This window comes from Nestor notabilis, unplaced genomic scaffold (genome assembly GCF_000696875.1).
Source record: "Nestor notabilis isolate BGI_N333 unplaced genomic scaffold, ASM69687v1 scaffold2276, whole genome shotgun sequence".
Classification (NCBI taxonomy): Eukaryota; Metazoa; Chordata; class Aves; order Psittaciformes; family Psittacidae; genus Nestor; species Nestor notabilis.
This window is the reverse complement of record NW_009932174.1, coordinates 5,246-26,278: the sequence shown is the minus strand read 5'-3', so window position 1 is coordinate 26,278 and position 21,033 is coordinate 5,246. Positions and strand designations below refer to the sequence as shown.

Sequence of the window (21,033 nt, the reverse complement as noted above, 5' to 3'; positions counted from 1 at the left end):
TTCTCTTTAGTCAAAAGCTAGATTAGAAGGAACTGTGGGGAAAAAAAAACAAGTGTCCTTATACATCATTTCTTAGATAGACAACAGTGCACAAGATGTAAATATACTGAAGGTATGCTTCCCCATGGCACACTATGGAGGCTCAAGTGCTTATCTGGCCTGGCAGATGGAGTCTGAATACATAGAATAATGGAACTACAAGTTTTAAATCATTTCAATCAGAGTATCAATCAAGATTTGATTTCAAAACCAATTTGGTATTCAGCAGGGGGAAACACTTAAACTACTTAACTATAGACACTTTAAACAGTAACATTTCTTAAGTGTTTTATTGCTACAAACTGGTACATCGTATCACAAAAAAGCTACAAGGCATATTATAACACATACTCTATTATACAGAGTGCAATGCAGTCCCCAAAACAGCCACACTCAACAGCACAATTTCTGAAGTTCTGTACTAAGAGGTAAATAGGATAAGTTCATGCCATACAGCATGTAATCTATTTACCCCCACAGAGCCGCCTTTCTTCTCAACTGATTAGACCAAAAATTATTATTATATCCAACTTTCAATACACACACCGAAAAAATAGGATGCTTAAAAAAATATACAACACAAGGTTTTAATCAGCTTTAACAGTCAGTTTTCTATAAAAAGCTCAACTAAAATAGTTCTTAATTTCATTTGAAACAAAATCAGAAACACAGAGGAATTACATAAACAAGTTCTCCATGGAATGGAATGCATGCATATGGTGGGGAATCTTCAACAACTTCATTTGAGACTATTAAAAAGTCTTAGCCCCCTTAGAGCACAGATAAAAAGCTGTTTTGCCCCCCTAATGTAGTTTCATTTTCTTGCACTTAGTTATCTTCAGTGTGGTCTAAAGTGAAGTCAGTTTGTTCTTCAGTTTCTTCTTCCTCTTCTTCCTCCTCCTCTTCTTCCCCCTCAGCTGGTTCATCAGCTTTCTCCTCTTCTTCCGCCTGCTGCTCCGGAGCCTGATCATTCATTTCAAAAGGATTTTCACCCTGAAGCAGAAGATTGAAAACAAATACTTTCATATTGATTTGAAACATAAAATACTACTCATTGTTTCAATGAATGAGAAGGTCAGCCACTAAGAAACACTGCAGTATTTTATACAGCTTTTTAAGAGTTTGCTTTTGGGTGTTTCTGTTGGTTGGGTTTAGGATTCTTTTCCCCCTGAGAAAATAAAATTAGATTTGATTTAAAATCAGCAACAGTTCACTGGGATCCCAATAAACTGTTCTAATGAAAGCAGAAATGGCATTGAGGAAAAGCCAAAGTATGCGACACACAAACTCCAGTCTAACTTGAACATTCAGTAAATTAAAATTACATGGCTAAGTTTCAGCACGTTTTTATGAAGAACTGTAACTGCTTCCTTTTTCTCCCCAATTAAAACCAAATCTGAAGAGTTTTGTTCTGCTTTTCCTTGTTGACAATCTTTATTCACTCAAGAAGGCAAACTCTTCAGCAAATAGAAAAGAAATCCAGAGTTAACTACATTGACTAGCCTGAAATTCATTCCCTTGCTATCTAGGAAAATTATGAAGCAGATTTCTCAGACAGTATTTTACATCTGTTGGGATCCCATTTTCATATTTTCGCTATTTCATACAATAATTCCGTTCAAGACATACCTCCACTTTTTCTTGTTTCAGATATTTAAGAACTATGATTTATCAATAAACAATAAAGAATCACTACATGAAGTATCAGGAGTTCCTTCATTAAAGCTCCTTTCACGTTCAGAGGGCTGACAGAGCAAGTCTGATCTGAACATATCACACCAACTACATGAGGGCTGGGATTTCAAAGATGTTATTTAAAAGAGGATTCAAAAGGAAAAATTGAGTATTAGGCCCCTTGTCCTTTGTTTGCTTTAAATGTTTTTACCTCAGTACATTTTTCATTTGGGTCTTCCAGGTGGCCTACAACTCACCAAGAAAATTAGAAAGCTCTAAAAACATTCAGCAAATGCCTGTTAACAAAAGCTTGGTTTCATTGTTACTATAAAATGAAGAAAAATCATAAATTCAGACTTAAAGAGTAACCCAAAGCAAGCAGAATTCTTTGAGACAATGTCATCCCAAGTCCCAGGATAACTTTAAGCATGCTCTTTATAACAGCCAGCACTGAGCAGTCCAATGGTGTATTTAAGCTTCTTTAAGACTCTAAGCTTGGCTTTTTCTGAAGTAGATCCTCAGAGGTTAGAAGTAGACTCTCAAAGGTAAGGGTCAAGTACATAAAAAGCTGGTATCATCACTTATAGGAACCCCATGCAAACAAGAAAAGCCCAAATCTCAGTTAAAACTCATGCTGCTTGTAGATGATCCACTATTACTGTCTAGCACCATGGGGCTATAGAACACCAAGGAGTACTTCACTGAATAGCTACAGACTCCAACACTGAAACACCAAAAGCATTTGCTAGCTCAGTAAACCATTTCATGAAAAAAAAATAACCACATGAAAAAATGAGTGCACAAACCACTTCAATTCCAACATCAATGGAAAGAAAAAGACTGAGCATCCAAACCTTAATTCAGGTTAGTGCAACTCCCCAAAACTGCATTTTCCTCTTTGGACAGAAGTGTGGAAGTCCTTCTGACTGCAAAGCTTCTGGTGCCATTTTTATGAGGTTCAGCCAAATATTGTAAATCATATTTGGGTACTAAAACAAGGATTTCTGAAGCCAGACAGAAATAAGATAACTACTGAGATACAGCTACTCCACCTGGTCAGCTTCAAATACAGCAGACCTTACAGATGGAAGACTGGCATATTAAAAGCAAAGGAAAACAGAAGGTAACCTTTCTCTGTAAATGATTCACAAAGAGATCAAAAGCCCTTTTACAGGTCTGATACAAAAGGAAAGATTAAAATCCTCTCATGTCTAAATTAGGCACAATGATGAACTGTAGCTAAAGATTGCACTTCTAAAAGCACTACTTCCACACTGCTGCAGATGACTTCTGACTGTCCCTGATTCTTGGGGGCAAGCTACAGGAAACTTATATTTCACGACTAACCTAGCAGAACTGGATTCAGCACACTACTTCTGCCTGAACACATCTCTATACAATAACAACAAGAATTAGGTTGCTTTCCCCAACTATTTTTTTCAGAGAAAAATGCATGTTTCAAGTACTCAAACTAAGGAAGAAGTTACTGCCCTCAAGGGGAAGATCCTAACGACTGCACTCTTTTCCAGTGATGGAGCATCAGACGCATCCAGCCCAGGATGCAGAGTCAATTTTGATGCTAGTTGATGCTGACAGCCACACTGGTCCCATCTTCCCAGATGGCCTTAAAAAAAACAAAACAAAACAAGAAGCCAAGAACACAGGCACACCACTGCACTGCTGCAGAAAGACTTTATGATGCCTACGAAGCATAAAACCAGAAGCAGATAAGTAGTTTATTCCCCAGAGATGCATTCTTTGGGTTCTTTGTCTCTAGAATATTTAGACTGCAGAGAAAGCTTAAGACTGTGAATTGGTATTTACAACCAAAGCTTTGGGATTCCTATGTTCTCAGAAACCACTCTGCATCTATTTACAAAAGGTCTCACAAACCCGACCCAAAAAGATTCCAAAAGTTTACCACCTACCTAACTGGTAAACTTTTGAATGGCTTCACTAATACACTATATCCCAGGACTATTTGATCATGGGTTAGAAAATGTCACCCTCTATGATGCTTCTCTCGTGCAACATCCAAGCAGCTTTTCACCATAGACATCAATCTAGGAAGTTCTAAATGGTCCAAATTAGAGACAGTCATGACTTCATCAAACAGTAACGTTTTGACTGAGATACAAGAGGATCTTTTTTTTCTTCTTACTATAAATGGACTTGCTACAGGTTCACAAAACTTCCAAGATGATTGTTTCAGAGTGGCTAGCAGGCGAGTTGTGGTACAATTCCTCCCCTCTTTACAATATGGATGGAGGAGAATAAGAAGTGAAGAACTTTCAGAACACAGAGTACATTGGAAGCATAAAAGGGTACCACACAAGACCAACACTGGGGAAAGGAGGGCTCTTTAACAGAATAGCCAAGGTAAGACAATCCTTTCAAGGGTCTTTGATTGAAATATCTGATTAAGATATCAAACAAGAGATTAAGAGGAAACGTTCCTTGCACGCAAAGGACAGGATGCAAACAATATGCTGTTAACTGAAGCACGGAATTGATTTTCAAATACAGAAACTGGGGGAAAAAAAAAAATCATGTACTAGAGTGTAAAAGATGGGATCACGTGACAAACGGAATCTTCAGCTTTGGTACAGTAGTTTTTGGGTGTTTTCCTTTCTGTTCCTAACTCTAGTCACTGACCAGAAGCATAACAGGGATCAGAATCTTTATAGAACACAAGGAGGTCCACTAAAGCCACATCATCTAATTTACTGATGCTCTCTTCCATGGAGGTTAGACATGAACTGTAACTGACTTGAAACAAACAAAAAACCCACACAAGACACAAGTGATTATCTTAGGCTAATTCCATATAGATCCATATAGTGAACACAACAGGCACCTTTACTATGTTAAAAAACCCCTCCGGAATTAAGTGGTTAAATATGAAAATATTTCTTATTTCCGCTTTCCTTTTCACAGTGCAAACTAGAAGCATGTAGTTAAAGAAAAACATTAGACGAGTGTTTGTAAAACACTGCATTCCAAGCTGTAAGTTCATTTCAATTCCATATAGATCCATATAGTGAACACAACAGGCACCTTTACTATGTTAAAAAACCCCTCCGGAATTAAGTGGTTAAATATGAAAATATTTCTGCTTTCCTTTTCACAGTGCAAACTAGAAGCATGTAGTTAAAGAAAAACATTAGACGAGTGTTTGTAAAACACTGCATTCCAAGCTGTAAGTTCATTTCAAAGGGCTGCATCTTGCTTTCCTTTTGCACAATCACCACCATGTGGAGCAAACAACCTGTGGAACAGCCTCTAGTTGGAGAGAAGATGAAATCAAAGGGCCCAAAAGATTTTCCATTAAGCACTGGGTAGAGGAATAAACAACAGGCAGAATGGCATTTTGTTCAAATGAAGGGTGTCCCAAGTAAGACAGTAGTAGTTACCGCTTATCAGTCGGCTTCCTCCAGACCAGAACTCATGATCCACTCCCTCCTTTTCAGTTAAACATTAGCCAGACCCTTCAACCTTGAGAAGTCTTACACAGTGCAACATGCTGCACATATCCTCAAAACTGATCACCTGCTGCCTAAATTACATTCAATAGTTATTCTCCAAGCAGTTACCTGGCAGCTTCGTGGGGCAACTGAAATGACTTAAGCAGAATTTTTCACACAAAACCACAATGGGAGAAGGTGGGTCCAAAATACCAATTGTGGTAGAGATGGAGGACTACTAACTCTGAGCAGAGTGTGGGTCTAGAAGACAGTACTGGCCTCAACAGAAACAGAGCTTTCCCTAATTCAACTTCATCCAGGATATGCACCTCTTCTAGGCCACACATTAAAATAACAAACTTCCCAAAATGCACAGAGAAATTCAGCAGTGTAATAGCAAAATCTTTTATCATATTTGCTCATGTGAAACTACATTAATACAGATGCATAAAAATCAGGAGTTACTGACCTGCAATTTTGTTCTCCTTTTCTCAAAGGCATTTGTGATGTTGACGACCTGTTCTTGCAATTTGGTACAACTCAATGCAACAGCCTCACAGGTCCTCCCTGCTCTGAATTTCCTCCTTCCACGCTACACATGCAGGATAAATAACACTTTCCAAAATAATGTTGGGTTTGGGTTGGTTGGTTTGTTTTGGGGGTGCTGGTTTTGTTTGGGTTTGGCTGGGAGGTGGGGAGCCATGTTTCCTCAAGCCAGTCTGCCCTTTACCTCAAAGCAAGCTATTTTTGGCTGTAACAAGGACTTCCTGCTCTCCTCGAAGACTGCAGGCACCAAATGCATGCACCAAATGCTCTTTTTCATCATATGCTGTATTATAAAACTGGACTCCTTCAGTCTGCAATTGATTATACATTTGGGTGAGGATGACAGGGATTTGCATAACCAGAAGCCAGATACATCTCGCTGAGCAGGTGCTGCTGAAAGTGTATTAAATACAAGAATCATTTTCTCCAGGAAATACCAGTTCTGGCAGTGGTCTCCTTCTGAAGGTAATCTTGCAACTTTTATCTTCCTCAGTTTTCCAACTGGTGAACGGCCAAGTTCCATTCCCCTTTTACCAGTCCCCCACTAGGGGGCTGTACGGGATAACACACACACATCCCATGCCATAAGGAACACCAGAAGGGATGGCTGGAAATAGCACACACATTCCAGGCTGTGCTATCTGGTCATTTGCTACCTTTTCTTAACAGATACAGAATAGTTGTTGGGCATGTGAATCGGTTTCAGACCACACATAATTTTGCAGGACATGACTAATGTGATATTTTAAGCAACAATTGACTTCTGCACTGGTTCACACCTTGTCATATTTCTGCAACACAGTTATTGTTTTGTCTGAAAGAGTCTATTGTTTGGACACAGGCAAAATTATAAACCAGCAAATAGTAACTACCAGAAATAGCTAACCATGGTACTACAGAAAAGGAGGTCATTCTGCTGGCCCATCAGAAAGAAACCCCACATTTTGCTAAAATGAATTCACTTCTATTTCTCAGGCCATGTATCTGCAACATTGCCTGCCGCGCCTTTTAAATTCTCTGATCACAACTACTGCTGTAAGCTTTCATCTTGTGTATGCTGCCATGAACCCTAGAAATTCTACAGAATACAAAGTAGCTGAGTAGTGTGTGCACTGTACTTTAGTACAAAGACACATGCTGAAGCCTTTGCTTCTAAACATAAAGACGGGCTCACCTGTAAAGTGTTTTGTGCTCTACAGTTAGTATTACATACAGAGTTAAAGATACTGCTGATGCTTTCTTTAAGCTTGATTTTCTTAGTAAGAACAGCTAATTAAAAACTGACTAGATAAAAATACAAATGTTAAACCAAAAGCAGGTAAATCCAATTTTGGCTGCAAAGTTACCTGAGACAATAATTTGAGACTGGCAAAATAAAAGTATATTTGACCTGTGAGCTACCTAGTAGGCAAAAACAGAAGACAGAGCGCCAAGGTTAAACTCATACCAGCATGGAGGAAATAATGGTATAGCAAACATTACAGATTACTTTTTTCCTAGTTGGATCTTACCTTTACATACAGCTCGTATCGTGCCTTGACTATAGGATTATTCAAGATACTGGTGGCAGTAAGAACACTCTCCCTTTTTATCTGTTCTCTGTAGGCCTAGGAAACAATTTTTACAGTGAATAATTATCACACACCTATTACAACTGTCACACAAATTTGAATTTATGGTCATTTACGTTACATAACAAGAACATTCTAGCTATCTGGAGAACAATACCAACAAGAACTTAGAAGTTACTTGCACCAGGCTCCATTAACACTTCTCACCTACTATTAGACTATGCTTGCCATTAAAAAAAGCGTCATATCTTACTTGTTTTCCTTTTGTGTGATCAGGAGATTTTAAGTGCTGCTGAACAGAACTGTGTAATGCAGGAACATACACACTGCAAGCACTGCAGTGAACAGTCTCAACTTTCATCATATGATCATCAGCCGTAACCCCTGCCAAAAAAGATTCAACAAATTAACACAAAGTGTGTTGTTATTCTAGGTAAGCAGAAGAGGGGACTCATCCTTTTATACTATAAAACCAGAGCTCTCAGTTGTTAAACATGTCAAACTGAACCACACGAGAATATTCACCTAAATTCAGGCATCAAAACTAGGCTCTCCGAAGGCAATGCCAAAGGACGAAGTTATTCACTTGGATACTCCAATTCCTCTCCACAGACTATACATGAGACCCAGGCATTATGTTTGCTGTCTGTGGTTATATGAACCCCTACCTGTCTAAAGAAGGAAATTAAAATGATACAACAATTGAACTATTTAAGGTACAAAAATGCCATCTATTAAAAAAATCAGCAACAACTAGTATCCTTAATAACACACATTTTGACACAAGTACCAATCAGAGCTTCACCAAAGCAGCTGGATTTACTTTCCCTCTTTAAAAAGAACTAATTTATTTCCTTGCCTCCCCTCACCACCAGGAGGTGCATGAATCCAATTCCTCTTGCAATTTTAAATATTGCCATGCCAACAAAATATTCTGATCATGAAAGCAAACAGGTCTTCCAGCACTTAAGGGAAGTCCACAAAAAGGATTTGAAAGATTGTTAAGATATTGACTACACCAGTTTTTAAGTAGCTTTTAGAATTTAAATTCAAATTAAGGCAATATCCAAACACAGTTATTGCCTAAAGTAAAGGTACTCAAATAGTGTACTCTCTGGCTCTAGCACATCTTTTGAAATCCCCCAAGCAAAGGATAAATTGGAATGATACAGCACAGACAGGCTGGAACACACAAAATGCTCTAGAAAACTGCCTGTAGGGCAAGCAAGGGGGAAAAAAATTCATGCCAAGATACATCTTGGGTAGCCAAGAAACTAACCAAGCTCTTTTTTGTCAGTGTCCCTCAAAACCACTATCACATTTACACTGTCCAGATCCCTGCCATCATATCTGACCACCTTACTGCTTTATTACACACTTACCATCTATCTGCATCCACCTGTTGCCACTCCTCATGCAATACACTGAGTAAGGTGATGGCAAAGCTCACATAATTCTGTTGCCAAGCACTTAGAACAATGTTATCTTACTTTCTGACATCGCTACCTGGATAGCAAACATAAATAAGGTTTGCCGTCTCCCACTGCGCTGAAATCCCGTATTGTATGAGAAACAAAGCAAGGAATCCCCACCAGTGATGTGAAAACTCATCATTTTAATTTTATCAGAGAAGAATGAAAGGAGAAAGGGACAAGTAGAGCTCCACAGTATGCACTTTCACATAAAAACCATTACTCACCTTCCATTATATCTTTTTCAGCAGCTTGAGCATTTTCTGTTTGGTTACTTGTCTGCTGCTTACGCAGAGCTGTCTTCTTGAATTTATTTACCATACACTCCTACAGAGAGTCAGAGAAAAAAAACCTGTAACACCTTTGATGTATGATGGTTTATATTCCAGTAGGAACCTATACCTAAAATATTCCTCAGAATAGCTCTGTAATAAATAGCAATTAATTGCTTTAACTTCTTAAGTATCTACTTTTAATGGTCAAAGTAACATTATTTTACAGACTGAATTTGATTCAGCTTTTAGTAACATGTTCTGTGCAATGTTACCTGCAACGATAAATGGAGCATTGGTAAGTTTTAAGTACATTCTAATGTAAAAGTATTATATAGATCAAAACCCAGTTTTCTTACATGAAGAAATTCCATCACTACTTTGTCAAATTTGGTTTGCTTCTGGATATGGTCCAGTGTTTCCTGATGAGCTGCACTCTCCAGATGCGCCTCAATTTCTTTCTCTTCAAACGTTCGGAACTTGCAAAATGAGCAAGTAAATGCCATTCTATAAGGAGAAATACAACAAATGGTATTACTATTCCAGGGACATTCTGCCATCTCTCCTCAAAACTACGAAGGCTTGACAAACCTAATCAGAAAAGGAATGGGAAAAAGTTCTTTAAAGAAGCCTCAGTGAAAAAGGAAAAGCAAAATTGCAGTATTTTACCATTTTAAGGGTAACTGCTACAAGAACCAACCATAAATGAGGCTAGTCTCAGATGAATTATCTATGCAGAAGATTAAAACTGCTGAAATCAGAAAGCAGCCATTTAAAAGCTACATTATTCTGTGAGTTTATCTATCACAGCTCTCTAGCTTGTGTCACCTTTTGTAGTAGTTCTCACAGTCAAGCCCAGCCCATGATTTCCTAACTACAAATAATCAAAAAAATTCACTTAAAGCTCATTTTCGAACTAAAAACCTATACAAACTTTTCTAAGGAAATATGGCCACCATGGTACAATGGCTATCATATATATACACAGCACTGACACAGGACACTTGTACAGTGCTGGCCATTAAACTGCTTGGCTGTGGCAAGACTAGGTGAAAGAAACATCTACTTATTTTTGCTACAAAATAGCTCACCATACATAGAAAACCAGAATAAAGTCATTCTTAACAGCAAGAATTTATATTTGACTGAAACACATACTTCAAAAGCAGTAACATTCTAAGAAGCTTCTCAAGTGCTCGTTTCTTCATTGCATTTTATTTTCCGAAAAATCAGTTCAAAGGGGCTTTCAGGAAAGAAGATACCTCCTAACAGAACAATACAAGGGAATTAAAACACTGCCCACAAGACAGAAGTTATAACACCAACCTGTATCCATCACCATATTTTTCACTGTTCTTTTCCCTTCTACGCCTTTGCTTCTCTCTTCTGGCCTCAATTCGCCGCTTTTCTTCTTCCTCACTTTTAGCTTCTCCTTTGCCATCTTTACATAGAGCAGAAGGATTTAAAAGCTTTATGTTAAAAAAACCAAAAGACCACCACAAAAAAAAATAACCATACACCAAAAAAAACAGCCAGTAAGTCTCCATCTTTCTGTCTCCTCCAGGAACACCTCCAGAGCACAGAGAAAGACCCTATACCAAAGTGGTTCAGTGGCATATTTAAATGCCATAGAAGTCTTGGTTTGGTTTCCTCCTCTAAAGACAACCAATTGAAACTTTAACTTAGTAGTTAAGAGGCTACACTACAGATAACACTCAGGAAGTGAAGGGAATTCAGAGTTAAAGCAAACCCTTATTATTAGAGGCCTCTTCAAGGAAGTGACCAGGAAAGGGTACTTGGGGATGCATGGCAAGAAACACACTATTTAAAACTCTCCATGGTTTTAGAGTACCTTTGCTGCAACCCCTTACATAAAAAGAAACTATCTAAAGCCATTCTCTTCTGCTGAAAAGGCAGTTTCCAAAACCAAAAACAAAGGTTCTCATAAAGGAGACAAGGCAGTGTTTGATTAAGGTATGGTACCCAACCTGAACTTCAGCAACTTTATTATGTTTCCTCACTAGACTTCACAGAAAAATATTCCAAAGATTTTGAGCTGAAGAAATAAACCAGTGAAGAAAGAGCCAGTGCAGGTACACACAAATAAATGATTACTTTTGCAACACTAAAGACTTCTAAGGACATTAACTTTTCCTAAGTGTACTTATGCCTTTCCTATGTCGACTTTAAAAGCCTATGGATACAGGGAAACAATTAGAGCATTAGTCAGTGAGTAGTTTTAGAGCAGGAAAAAGAGGGTGCAGTTCTACCTTAGGAGAGAGGTCAGCCTCCATGAAAACTGCCTCCACCCAAACAGTGACAGAAAGGAACATACAGCAGCATAATGCAAGAAAAAGTAAGACTTGCAAAAGGCTCTGTGGCTTTAGAAGTGTCACTGAGTACTGAGAACATTTCCACTAACAGCTTTCACTCTATTCCTGATTACCCCAAGGTTTTTCATTTTGTAGCAGTTTCAAAAACTATTCTAATCCAGAGAGAAGAACTCCTGTCCAAAAGACAGAGCCAATTCCCATTACTGATCTCAGGATTTAAGTTTCACTTAGTGCTTTACCACATCCCCGGATATGTGCAAAGGATCTCATTTCACTGCTGTAAAAGCATCTGTATGACATTCTGTGGAGTGAAATGGCCTGTGTCTTGCTCCTCAAGCTCTCAATTTCAAGTGCCCATCCTGTTACAAGCTGAGAAATGGATAGCCTGAATCTACAGATAAATTGGGACTCTGCAGTGGGGCTCCCACTTTCCTTCAGTACTTTAAGAAAAGAAACTGATCAGTTGGCTGCAAACTTCCAGCAGTCCTCACCATCAGATTAGACTACGTGTGCAATAGGGCAGCTTACAAAGAGAGAGGGGACTAAAGATAGTTTCCATTAACAGTGGATTTCTTTGTATACTTCCTTGAAATTGCTACAGTTAATATACACTTCAACTGATTTTACATAGATTAGATACTTGAACTGATTTTATGTAGACTAATAATTAACCTGTTTCATTAAGCCAGCACATGAAACAGACAGGGTGTTCTTGAGAGCAGCTCTCCAAGTTAACTAAATCTACTTATAAAAATGACTCACCTAGAATTCAAGGATGAGGTTGATCAGGTAGTAGGATAAATAATAAGGACATGGGTGAGGAACCAGTGGGATTAACAGCATTTAAGCAATGGAATGGCACTAAGTATGGAAGAGCATTAAATTAATTTCAGAAAAAAACAAATCAAACAACAATAGCATGCAGAGATGATCAGAAAGCAGAGAAAATAAGCATGTAAAGAACAAACGAGGTGATGGATGGATGGAACATACAAACAATTATCTTCTCCATGGCCTATGTGTATAAACTCTTAAAATTAAGTAATGCTACTTAGTAACAATTACAGGTCATACATACAGGCTTACCAAATTTATTCAGTCACATAAATACATACCTTACTGACAAAGCAAACCAACTTCCATACCTCACCTGACAAACAAACTGACTTACCTCCAAAAGTCTGGTATCCAAGATCGTAAGCATCTCTTGTAAAGTCTTCATATATAACAACTGCACCACTTGTGTCCACTTCGATTTCCTAATAAAGTTAAATACATAAACTTGTAAGAAAAAAACCTAAACAACAATGCCCTTCTAAATCCAGAAAAAGAGTGCTTATTATTTCCAGTAATCTACTGCTTGACCTTCATTATCAAATACAGCAATGGAAGAAACAGAACTGATTATCTAGTTACTCGGTGTATAAACACTTCAAGCTACACATTTCTCCTTAACACCTTAAAGTCTTGGAGAATTAGTTTCACAATCAAAATTCCATCTTCTACATAAATATTCTCACTATGAATTCAGACTTTCACATACTTGGCTGAGAATACTTTAATATCTCCACTCAAAAAGGAAAATACCATCCCAGTCTTTCGACATGGAACCAGGATATATATACACACACACTTAGCTTACTAATCACACTGCTATGTATCACTGCAATTGATCTTTCTGTACGTGGGAACTAATCTTTGTACCTTATCAAAGAACATCTTTTAACACTGGTTCCTTTTTTATTCACCCCCTCTCCTTGACGTGTCTTACATCTTATCGTAAGTGTTCAAATGACAGCTCTTTGTGCATTACAAGAATAGGTAGGGGCTACAAATAGACATTAAAACTCCTTTACCAGGCTATCTGCACAAGCTGTGTCTTTTACTAGAAATCAGTAAGGATTTCATTCTGCCACCAAAATAAGACAGGTTTAGATACAGTGAAGAACACACACTTATATAGGTAAGTGCTCAATTTTTAGAACTGTAGTGTAATGATTATTCATCTTAAGGTATACTGTGCAAACTGCTGAAAGAATCACAAACATTTTCCAACTCTGAGAATCTTTACCTCTATTGTAGAATCCTGGAAAGATGACTTCCTGTCTATAAACAAAGCAAGGAAGAAATAAGTAACTTGATAGTGTTGTCACTGTCAGTTAATTTTAAGGCAATAAGATACTTAAGAAACGGAATTGGTCTACATTTACAGTTCATCATATTTTAGTAATAATACTAAACATATACTCAGTTATCCTTAGGAATATAAACTAATCAGTCTTCTAGAAGCAACCATCTGTATCTACTGCCACAAAACAAGAAAGTCAAGACAGAGAGGACAATATAATTTTGAGATATAATTTTCACACATACATTGAATACCAAGTGCATCCAATTTTCTGTTAGTTGTCACCCACTCATTAGTTTTCAAGCACACAACTCTTTAGAGCATCCTACAGTTCATGTTTCAGAAAATTGTGTTAAGCCACCCAACAGTTTCTTTCTCCGAGTCCCAGAGCCAGACGACAGGTTGATTAAAAGTGCATTCTAGTAGACACCATCTACTCCACTTCTTACAGGTGACTTCAATATTAAGTAGTACATTGGTCCTTGGATTGTGGAAATCAGTGAGGGGAACTAGAACTGCTCTGTCCGAAGGTAGAAAAAGGAAAACCTACAAAAGTGCTGAAAGAAGAGCTATGAGGGAGACCTTTGAGATGCCCATCTTTGATATACCTGGACGTGTGTTTTAGAGCTGGCAAGTCCAGCAATAACATCCCCAATACAAAAGACAGAAGAACACGTTCTACACACCAAGGGCCTGAAATTTTTACAGTACTCTTGAAATTCAAGGGAACAGTTTTGTAATACACAGTAGCATAACTACAGTTATCAAATAAAAACTAAGATTTTCCCATGGAAGTTTCTGTGCCTTTACCTTGCAAGCTTCAAGCTAAAGTAATTTTAAACATTTTGCAGGTGTGATTTGAAACCAAATTATGTACAACACTTCAGATCCAGATTACTGAGGAAATTAGAAGCCCCCCAAAAATAAAATGACTGCTGCACATGCCATTCATAATATTCACAATTTAAGTTGGCATTCCCTCAAAGCAAGTAATTCATTCAAACCTCAGGTGGTATTTTTCTCCCTCTTTGCCTGCAACATCAAAATTATTAGAACTGTAGGACACCTTTAGTAAAGCTAAACAAACCAAGCACTACTAATACTTTGCAATTTATAATTCCAGGGTATCCATCATATTTCCAGTTATTCTCTTCATCAGTGTTTCATTTACAAGAAGGAACGATCTCCCTCTGCCATTCAGAAATAATTCTGTAGCAGTTTTCACTGTGTTCTCAGTTTGCCTCCCTTCCCCTCTTCCTCTACACCCACAGCTTATGCTTTAATTTTAGCTGCACTGCAGTTGATGCACTACTTTTTACATCCATCAAAGTATTCGGACAGCAGGGCCCAGGCTCATGCAAAGGCACATGTTAATATTTGTCAGGCATCATCACTTAAGGCAATCTGAGATCTGAAATTATTTTCGGTAGTGAACATTTGCCTCCAGGAAGTATTATTAAATCTGAATTAAACAGTCTTCAGTAGTACATATTTAAACACATCAAAATGTTATATTTTATTCAGCAAATTATGTTTGCAGTAGAAGAGTAAATTCATAGAATTACAAACCAGCACATATAAGAATTTTGGCATTTGTTACTTACTTGGCGATTTTTTCTGGCTCAGCTTCAAAATAGGTTTTGTCATTTTGGGTTTCTTGACAAATGTCCCAGCAGGTTTGTTATATGACTGTGGTACCATTTTTCTTTTTATTCCTCTTGCAGCAACTGCTGCAGGACTGGGTTTGTTGTGATAGTCAACAACAATTCCAGGTCTGTGTATTCCTCCAAAGTCTCCCATATGCTGAAAATTTGTGAAATCAAAGAGAAAGGTATTAGTATATTAAATCAATAGAAATAAAACATTTACTTGGTACAATAAAACCATGAGCTAAGGAAAATCTGCATTCTAGAGCAAAATGCAGGGGAAATACAAGCTCCCAGTTCAATGTCGTGTTGTGCAATGGCTTTGTGGATGCTTGTCCAGTAGAACGAATATGGATGTATAAACTGTGTTTCTGCTTATTCAGAACCATTGTCCAGAAAACAAACATGTCTATCAGGGTTCGTATCTCAGCCTAACACCTTGGCTCCTCTCTTCAGATTCTCTAGATGAGAAATGACTTCTCCCTTTGGGAAAAAAGCAGAGCTAACCAACCTACTTTTCTACACTTCAGGCAGCAGCCATTAAAAATAAAGTTCCAAAAAAAGAAAGAAAAAGCTTCTTTATGCCAAATGATTAGCAGTGATTTAAAAATGGAGTAAAGAAAGTTGGCCAGTGTGGAACAGTGATTAATTGAAGGAAGCTCATTCTTTCTTTTACTTATCTTTCCACTGAATTCAGTAAATTCATAATGTAAAAGCTTTGCCTGGAGGGAGCAATAGAAAAACATGGCAGCAGTAGGAATGAAAATTCAGTTGAAAGACAAAACCTTTCTACTATTTCTAAAATGCTGTGGATGCTAGTGTATGAAAGTTACCTCTCTGAAAGCGTGGAATAAATGTGTAATCTGAAGAGGGAGAATTTAGCTGGCTGCAGTATTTCCAAAAGTTCTAACATACAACTTAATTTTAACAATTACTGAAATAATAAAGGGCAGAAAAGCGCCCACTGACTGGATGGGTGACTTGGATAAGCAGAAATATTTGTACTGACATGAGAATAGAATTAGTATTACACTATTACACTATCAAAGGTAAAAGAACGTAAAAATAACTTCAACATACTTTGTGAAAAGCATGACTTTTTTTTTTAAGCAAATATTAAATGACAGGATGTACCAAACCAGGCACTTTTCTTAATAGTAAGTCCATGCACAAGATCTCCATGTTAATTTATTTAGTTGAGATAGTTACAGAACTACCTAGCATGTACATTTACACTGTACACATACAAATTTGACATGAAGTATGCACTTGGATAATTTTAATTCCTTTTGGTTTTTAACAGTCTATCTATTAAAGGTGCAATGCATTTTACATCTGGTAAGTAGTTTAGCCTTTACATTCTCCTTTATTACATGAAAGACTAAAGAGAGACGTTTCAAAAGCAGAACGAAAAAGAAATAAGGCCACTTGGTTGTAACTGCACAAAACCTTCAGATCTAAATGAGTTCTGAAAGGATGGCATCCAAGCTTAAGAACCTTATGCTTTCAGCTTCACCAGCAGAGAAACATAAAGGTTAGAATCTATTTCTCATACCATGCTACATGCTAGCTATCAGCCATGTGCGAATCTGAGCTAAAATTTTCATATGGCAACTAGAGTACTCAAGAATGCTGCAAAGTAGACTTTCTGGAACAAGACCACCACACAATTAGGCACTTAAAAGACCCAGTGAAAAATAAGCTTCCTCTACACTTCAAGCTACAAACAAGTTGCATGTCTGAACACTGAAGAATTGCTTCCCAAAGAAATATGGCACGCTTAAGAATTTAAAAGATAAGTTACACCTAAAGGCACAGGCAGAAAGGTGTTCACTGAACTCTTTGTGCTCGAAACAATCATAACTGGATTATAAAACCAAGATAAAGGGACACCATCAACTTAAAGTTAGCACTTCCGTCAGAATTTCTTTTATTCTCTTCTGTTGTAAGTCTTCCCCCTCCCCAGCTCATTTAACATCACTTCTCCAAACTGTGACCCACTACTTTGTGTACAGTTAATCTCTCTGTTTCTTCGTCATGCAGTTTTTACATCCTACACTGAAAAGGAATTCACCGAAAAGGAGTCAGAACGCAAGTCTTCCAAACAAGATGAATACAAGTAACAGGACTAGGCACACTATTTGGAAATTAATCTTAATTCTGTGAAAGGCCCTGATTTCAAGTTGATGGTGTCCCTTTAACCATGCTTTAATTTTGAAAAAGAACCACTGTGATTGCTACCCACCCACCTTTGCCATTTCCCCCCCATCACCCTTCCAACACACAAGTCAGAGTAAGAATTAAGTTTAAAAGAAGACTTGATGTTTGCTAAAGCATGTGTTCAACATATTAAAGAATTAACTAAGATTTTTCCCTTACAGGAAACAAAAACTACTCAAGCATCCACAACCTGGGTTTTATTTTTTGCTTATACATTGCACCTTTAACCTACTCAAAACTTCAACAGACTTTGAATTAAACTTTTACAATATCCAAGAATTTCCCCACCAGCAGCAAAGATGCTAGCGTTTACAAGGAAAAATGCAAGTCCTTTTAATCCCTTTTAGACCAAACCTATTATCTTCACCTTTCAAACAAAAGGAGAGATTTAACAAACCTTATCATCAACTAGTCTTCTATTACTCATTACTTTCAACAGAAAGAGGGACTGGGTTCTACTTGAAGACAGCTTCAAGGGGGTAAACAACATTGTCAACCATGACAGTTTGCTTGGACAAAAAAACCCCACACTGTACCGAACAGTGCATTCATTTTAAAGCAGTGGTCTTGAAAGGGTTTAAAAGAGTGTCTAGTGAAAAGAATCTGAAAAGATTCTGTACTTACTCCTCGGCCTCGGCCTCTGCCTGTTGATGGTCCTCCAAAAGCATCATAGTTTCTGCTTCCAAATCCACTTTCAGGATAAGCAGGCGTTCCTCTCCCCCGAGAGCCTACAGGTGCAGGCTTCATATGGGGTGAAGAAAAACTGCTGTAGGAAGAGTAACTCTCTCTTCCTCTGTCCTCCATAAACCCAGGCCTCAATTTTGAACGGGAGTAAGGTGCTTCCCAGCTAGACCCGCCCTGGTTTCTACCTCCGAAAGAGTCAAGGCTATTCCGGTAGGAGTTGTCAAATCGACCACCATAACTACCTCCGAAGCGGCTTTGTTCGGGTTCATTATAACCATAGCCAGATCTGTACAGATCTCGCCCACCCAGAGAAGACCCGGAGTCGTAAGACTCATAAGGTCCAAACCTGGAAAAGTTGCACAGTGAGGAGAAAAAAAAGTAAGCTTACTAATGTTATACATTTCAAAAGACAAGTTATCAGTTGACATTTATCAACTAAAATCAATTTATTACTATACTGGTCCGTACAGTTGTGTTATTGTTTAAATCTGGATTAGGGCTGGGCAAATCACAGTATGACCAGATAGAAAGCTATCTGAGCCATTTTTGCTACAAACAATTCTAAAGTTCAGTATGCCTGAACTTTGTTGACTTACAATTTTCAGCAACATTCATTTACTAAAACATTAGAGCCCAGCCCTAGTCTCACAAAAATAATCACCTGCAGACATTTATAGGCTAGTCAAGCTCTCCTTTCTTCAAAATCATGCCCTCTTATACTAACAGTTAAACAGCAGTTAAAAGGCAGCTTAGCTCTGAACTGAGGAAATAAAAATATTGTTTTAGTGGTACAGATGTGAGTCTTAAACACCCCACAGTTCTAGTTTTTAAGGAAAAATACACATGCTCTCCCATTCATATCTGTACTTTCTGGAAATCTTCCCTGTAAAATTCAGTCTCCCAATCTAAAGAGTTTATGACCTTCAGTGTATCCATCTTTCACTTGCAGCCCATTAGCAACTCAGGATTTTGAAAGTCTACCCAAGGCATGCACAGTGGATGCGAAAACAGTCCTTGGAATTTCAGAGTAGAGTAACAAGGAGCTGAAATCTTCAGTTACTGACCCAGAGTTTGCTTTGCCTGGTGGAGAAGGGGAGGATTGTCATGCTAGAAATCATCAATATTTATAACCACTTGGAAGGGAAACACATTAGTGTCCCTGCAGGGTTAAAATAGGGTGATTCAGTAGGAGTTGGGAAAGACAACCCCTTGGCTGACAAAATATGAACTAGAAGAGACTCAAATTACTAACTGTATCTACAGTAAACTGAATGTCTTCACTTTAAAACATGTTATTCTCAGAAGACCCAAAGCTACACAGAAAACTTCACTATCTACAGAAACAGCCCATGCACAACATTAACGTTACATGGCAAGAGACATTTCAGTGTTCAAGTAGTCATTCAACCTCAATCATATGCAGATTACTATATGGTAGGTACAGCTCATTCCTGAATCTCTGCTCAGACTTTTAAGTCGATCTTGATGTTCATCATTAAACAAATTATACTTAACTAAAATGTTTAACAGAACCGTGCAGCAAAACACAACACTTCCCCAGCCTCCCTGCTTGGTACTGTCCTTGCCCTGTGGCACCACAGTGACTACAGACAAGAACCATACGGTAGTCTGGCTACAGCCAAACAAGAATTCAAGGGCGCACACAAGAAAACCATCAGATTATCTAAGTTTTCTTCACATTTTATTTCCTCCAAGATAGAATCACTACTCTGAAAAGCATGCTTCTTGAAATACAGTATTAAGACCTAAATCAAATCAGCTGCTCCCTACTGGTTTTATCTGAAAGAGCAACAGTAATAGTATCCTAGCATTAAATACACAACTTTAAGACCACTGCATCAGAATTTTTAAGACCAATCCATCTTACAAAGCAGCCTAGAACATGCACACAGTTTTGTGTGTAATCAGTACCTGCCAATGAAATAATCTGGACATGACTTTCAGATTCAATACCAAGATCATTTGAGCACTGCACATTCAAACCAAAGAACACATACCCTAAATGTTCCTTGAAAACGGAATGTTGATAGATTCAGTCTAAGGCACTAAACCAGTTAGGTCTAGTCAGCTATGTCGGAAATGGGATGTCAGGCCAATCAGCTACAAATTGCCAGCCATTACTGAAAAAGAACACTTTTTCCATTTTCATTCAAAGACGCGTTGTTTCACTGTCAAACTTTTCCACAAAATGCTGATTATGACCAGAATCTAGCTCTCACGCTTTAGTGTTTGCCAGTATTTACTGAAGATGAAGACTCAGAACGAAAGTGTTCGTACAAAATCGTAACAACATGCCTCAGGAACACTTAAGTTAGACGACAATGGTTTCAACTTAAATTGGATTTGATCAATTCTTGGGACAACTGAGGGATTATTTTACCTGTTACCACCACCACCACCTCCTCCGCCTCCACCTCCATGACTCTCCATCCCATAGGATTGGTTAAGGTAAGAGTCCATGGATCGTGGGCCACCATAGCCTCCATGCCCATAATCACGGTCCATGTCTAAAAAAAGAGCAGAAAAATGTTTATAAAGAAAGCAAGCAAGAAGTCTTATTAAGTAATCTAGTTTAAATTCTTAAGTAAAAGGTATAACTCTTTGCCACAATGCTTACAAACAACATACAAAACTTCCAGTTGAAAACCAATTTGACACTGTGCTTAGGGAAGCTGTGTGTCTTTGTCATCATCTGAGAACCTCTTAACTGAGGCAGAGTTCATATTTTTTCCCCAGTAGTGGGTAACTCGCGATTATTGTTCTATCAGCTGGAATTCAGACACAAGTTAATTTAAGAGAATTAAATGAAGCAGCACAACATAGATTATGTCAGAAGTTAGTGAAGAATTAACACCATTCCCACCCTTTAATAAAACACACAGCTCACAGGCATCTGCTTTATCTACCCAACACCACAAGAAACCTTCACCCACACTGACAGAGACCCTGGGTCAAGGTTACAA

The 21,033-nt window shown here is 38.0% G+C and overlaps 1 protein-coding gene across 1 annotated transcript; it reads right to left on the bottom strand.

The window, feature by feature from the left end:
• Positions 1 to 313: 313 nt before the first annotated feature.
• On the bottom strand, positions 314 to 20,577 carry ZNF326 (zinc finger protein 326). The gene is made up of 11 exons (XM_010016231.1): positions 20,451 to 20,577; positions 17,990 to 18,395; positions 15,104 to 15,302; positions 13,443 to 13,477; positions 12,543 to 12,630; positions 10,365 to 10,479; positions 9,398 to 9,545; positions 8,994 to 9,093; positions 7,548 to 7,678; positions 7,235 to 7,330; positions 314 to 1,032 (listed from the first exon to the last, which is right to left on the bottom strand). Exons 1-11 carry the CDS (start codon positions 20,573 to 20,575, stop codon positions 868 to 870), a joined length of 1,608 nt encoding a protein of 535 aa, XP_010014533.1. The 5' UTR covers positions 20,576 to 20,577; the 3' UTR covers positions 314 to 867.
• Between the last annotated feature and the right edge of the window lie 456 nt (positions 20,578 to 21,033).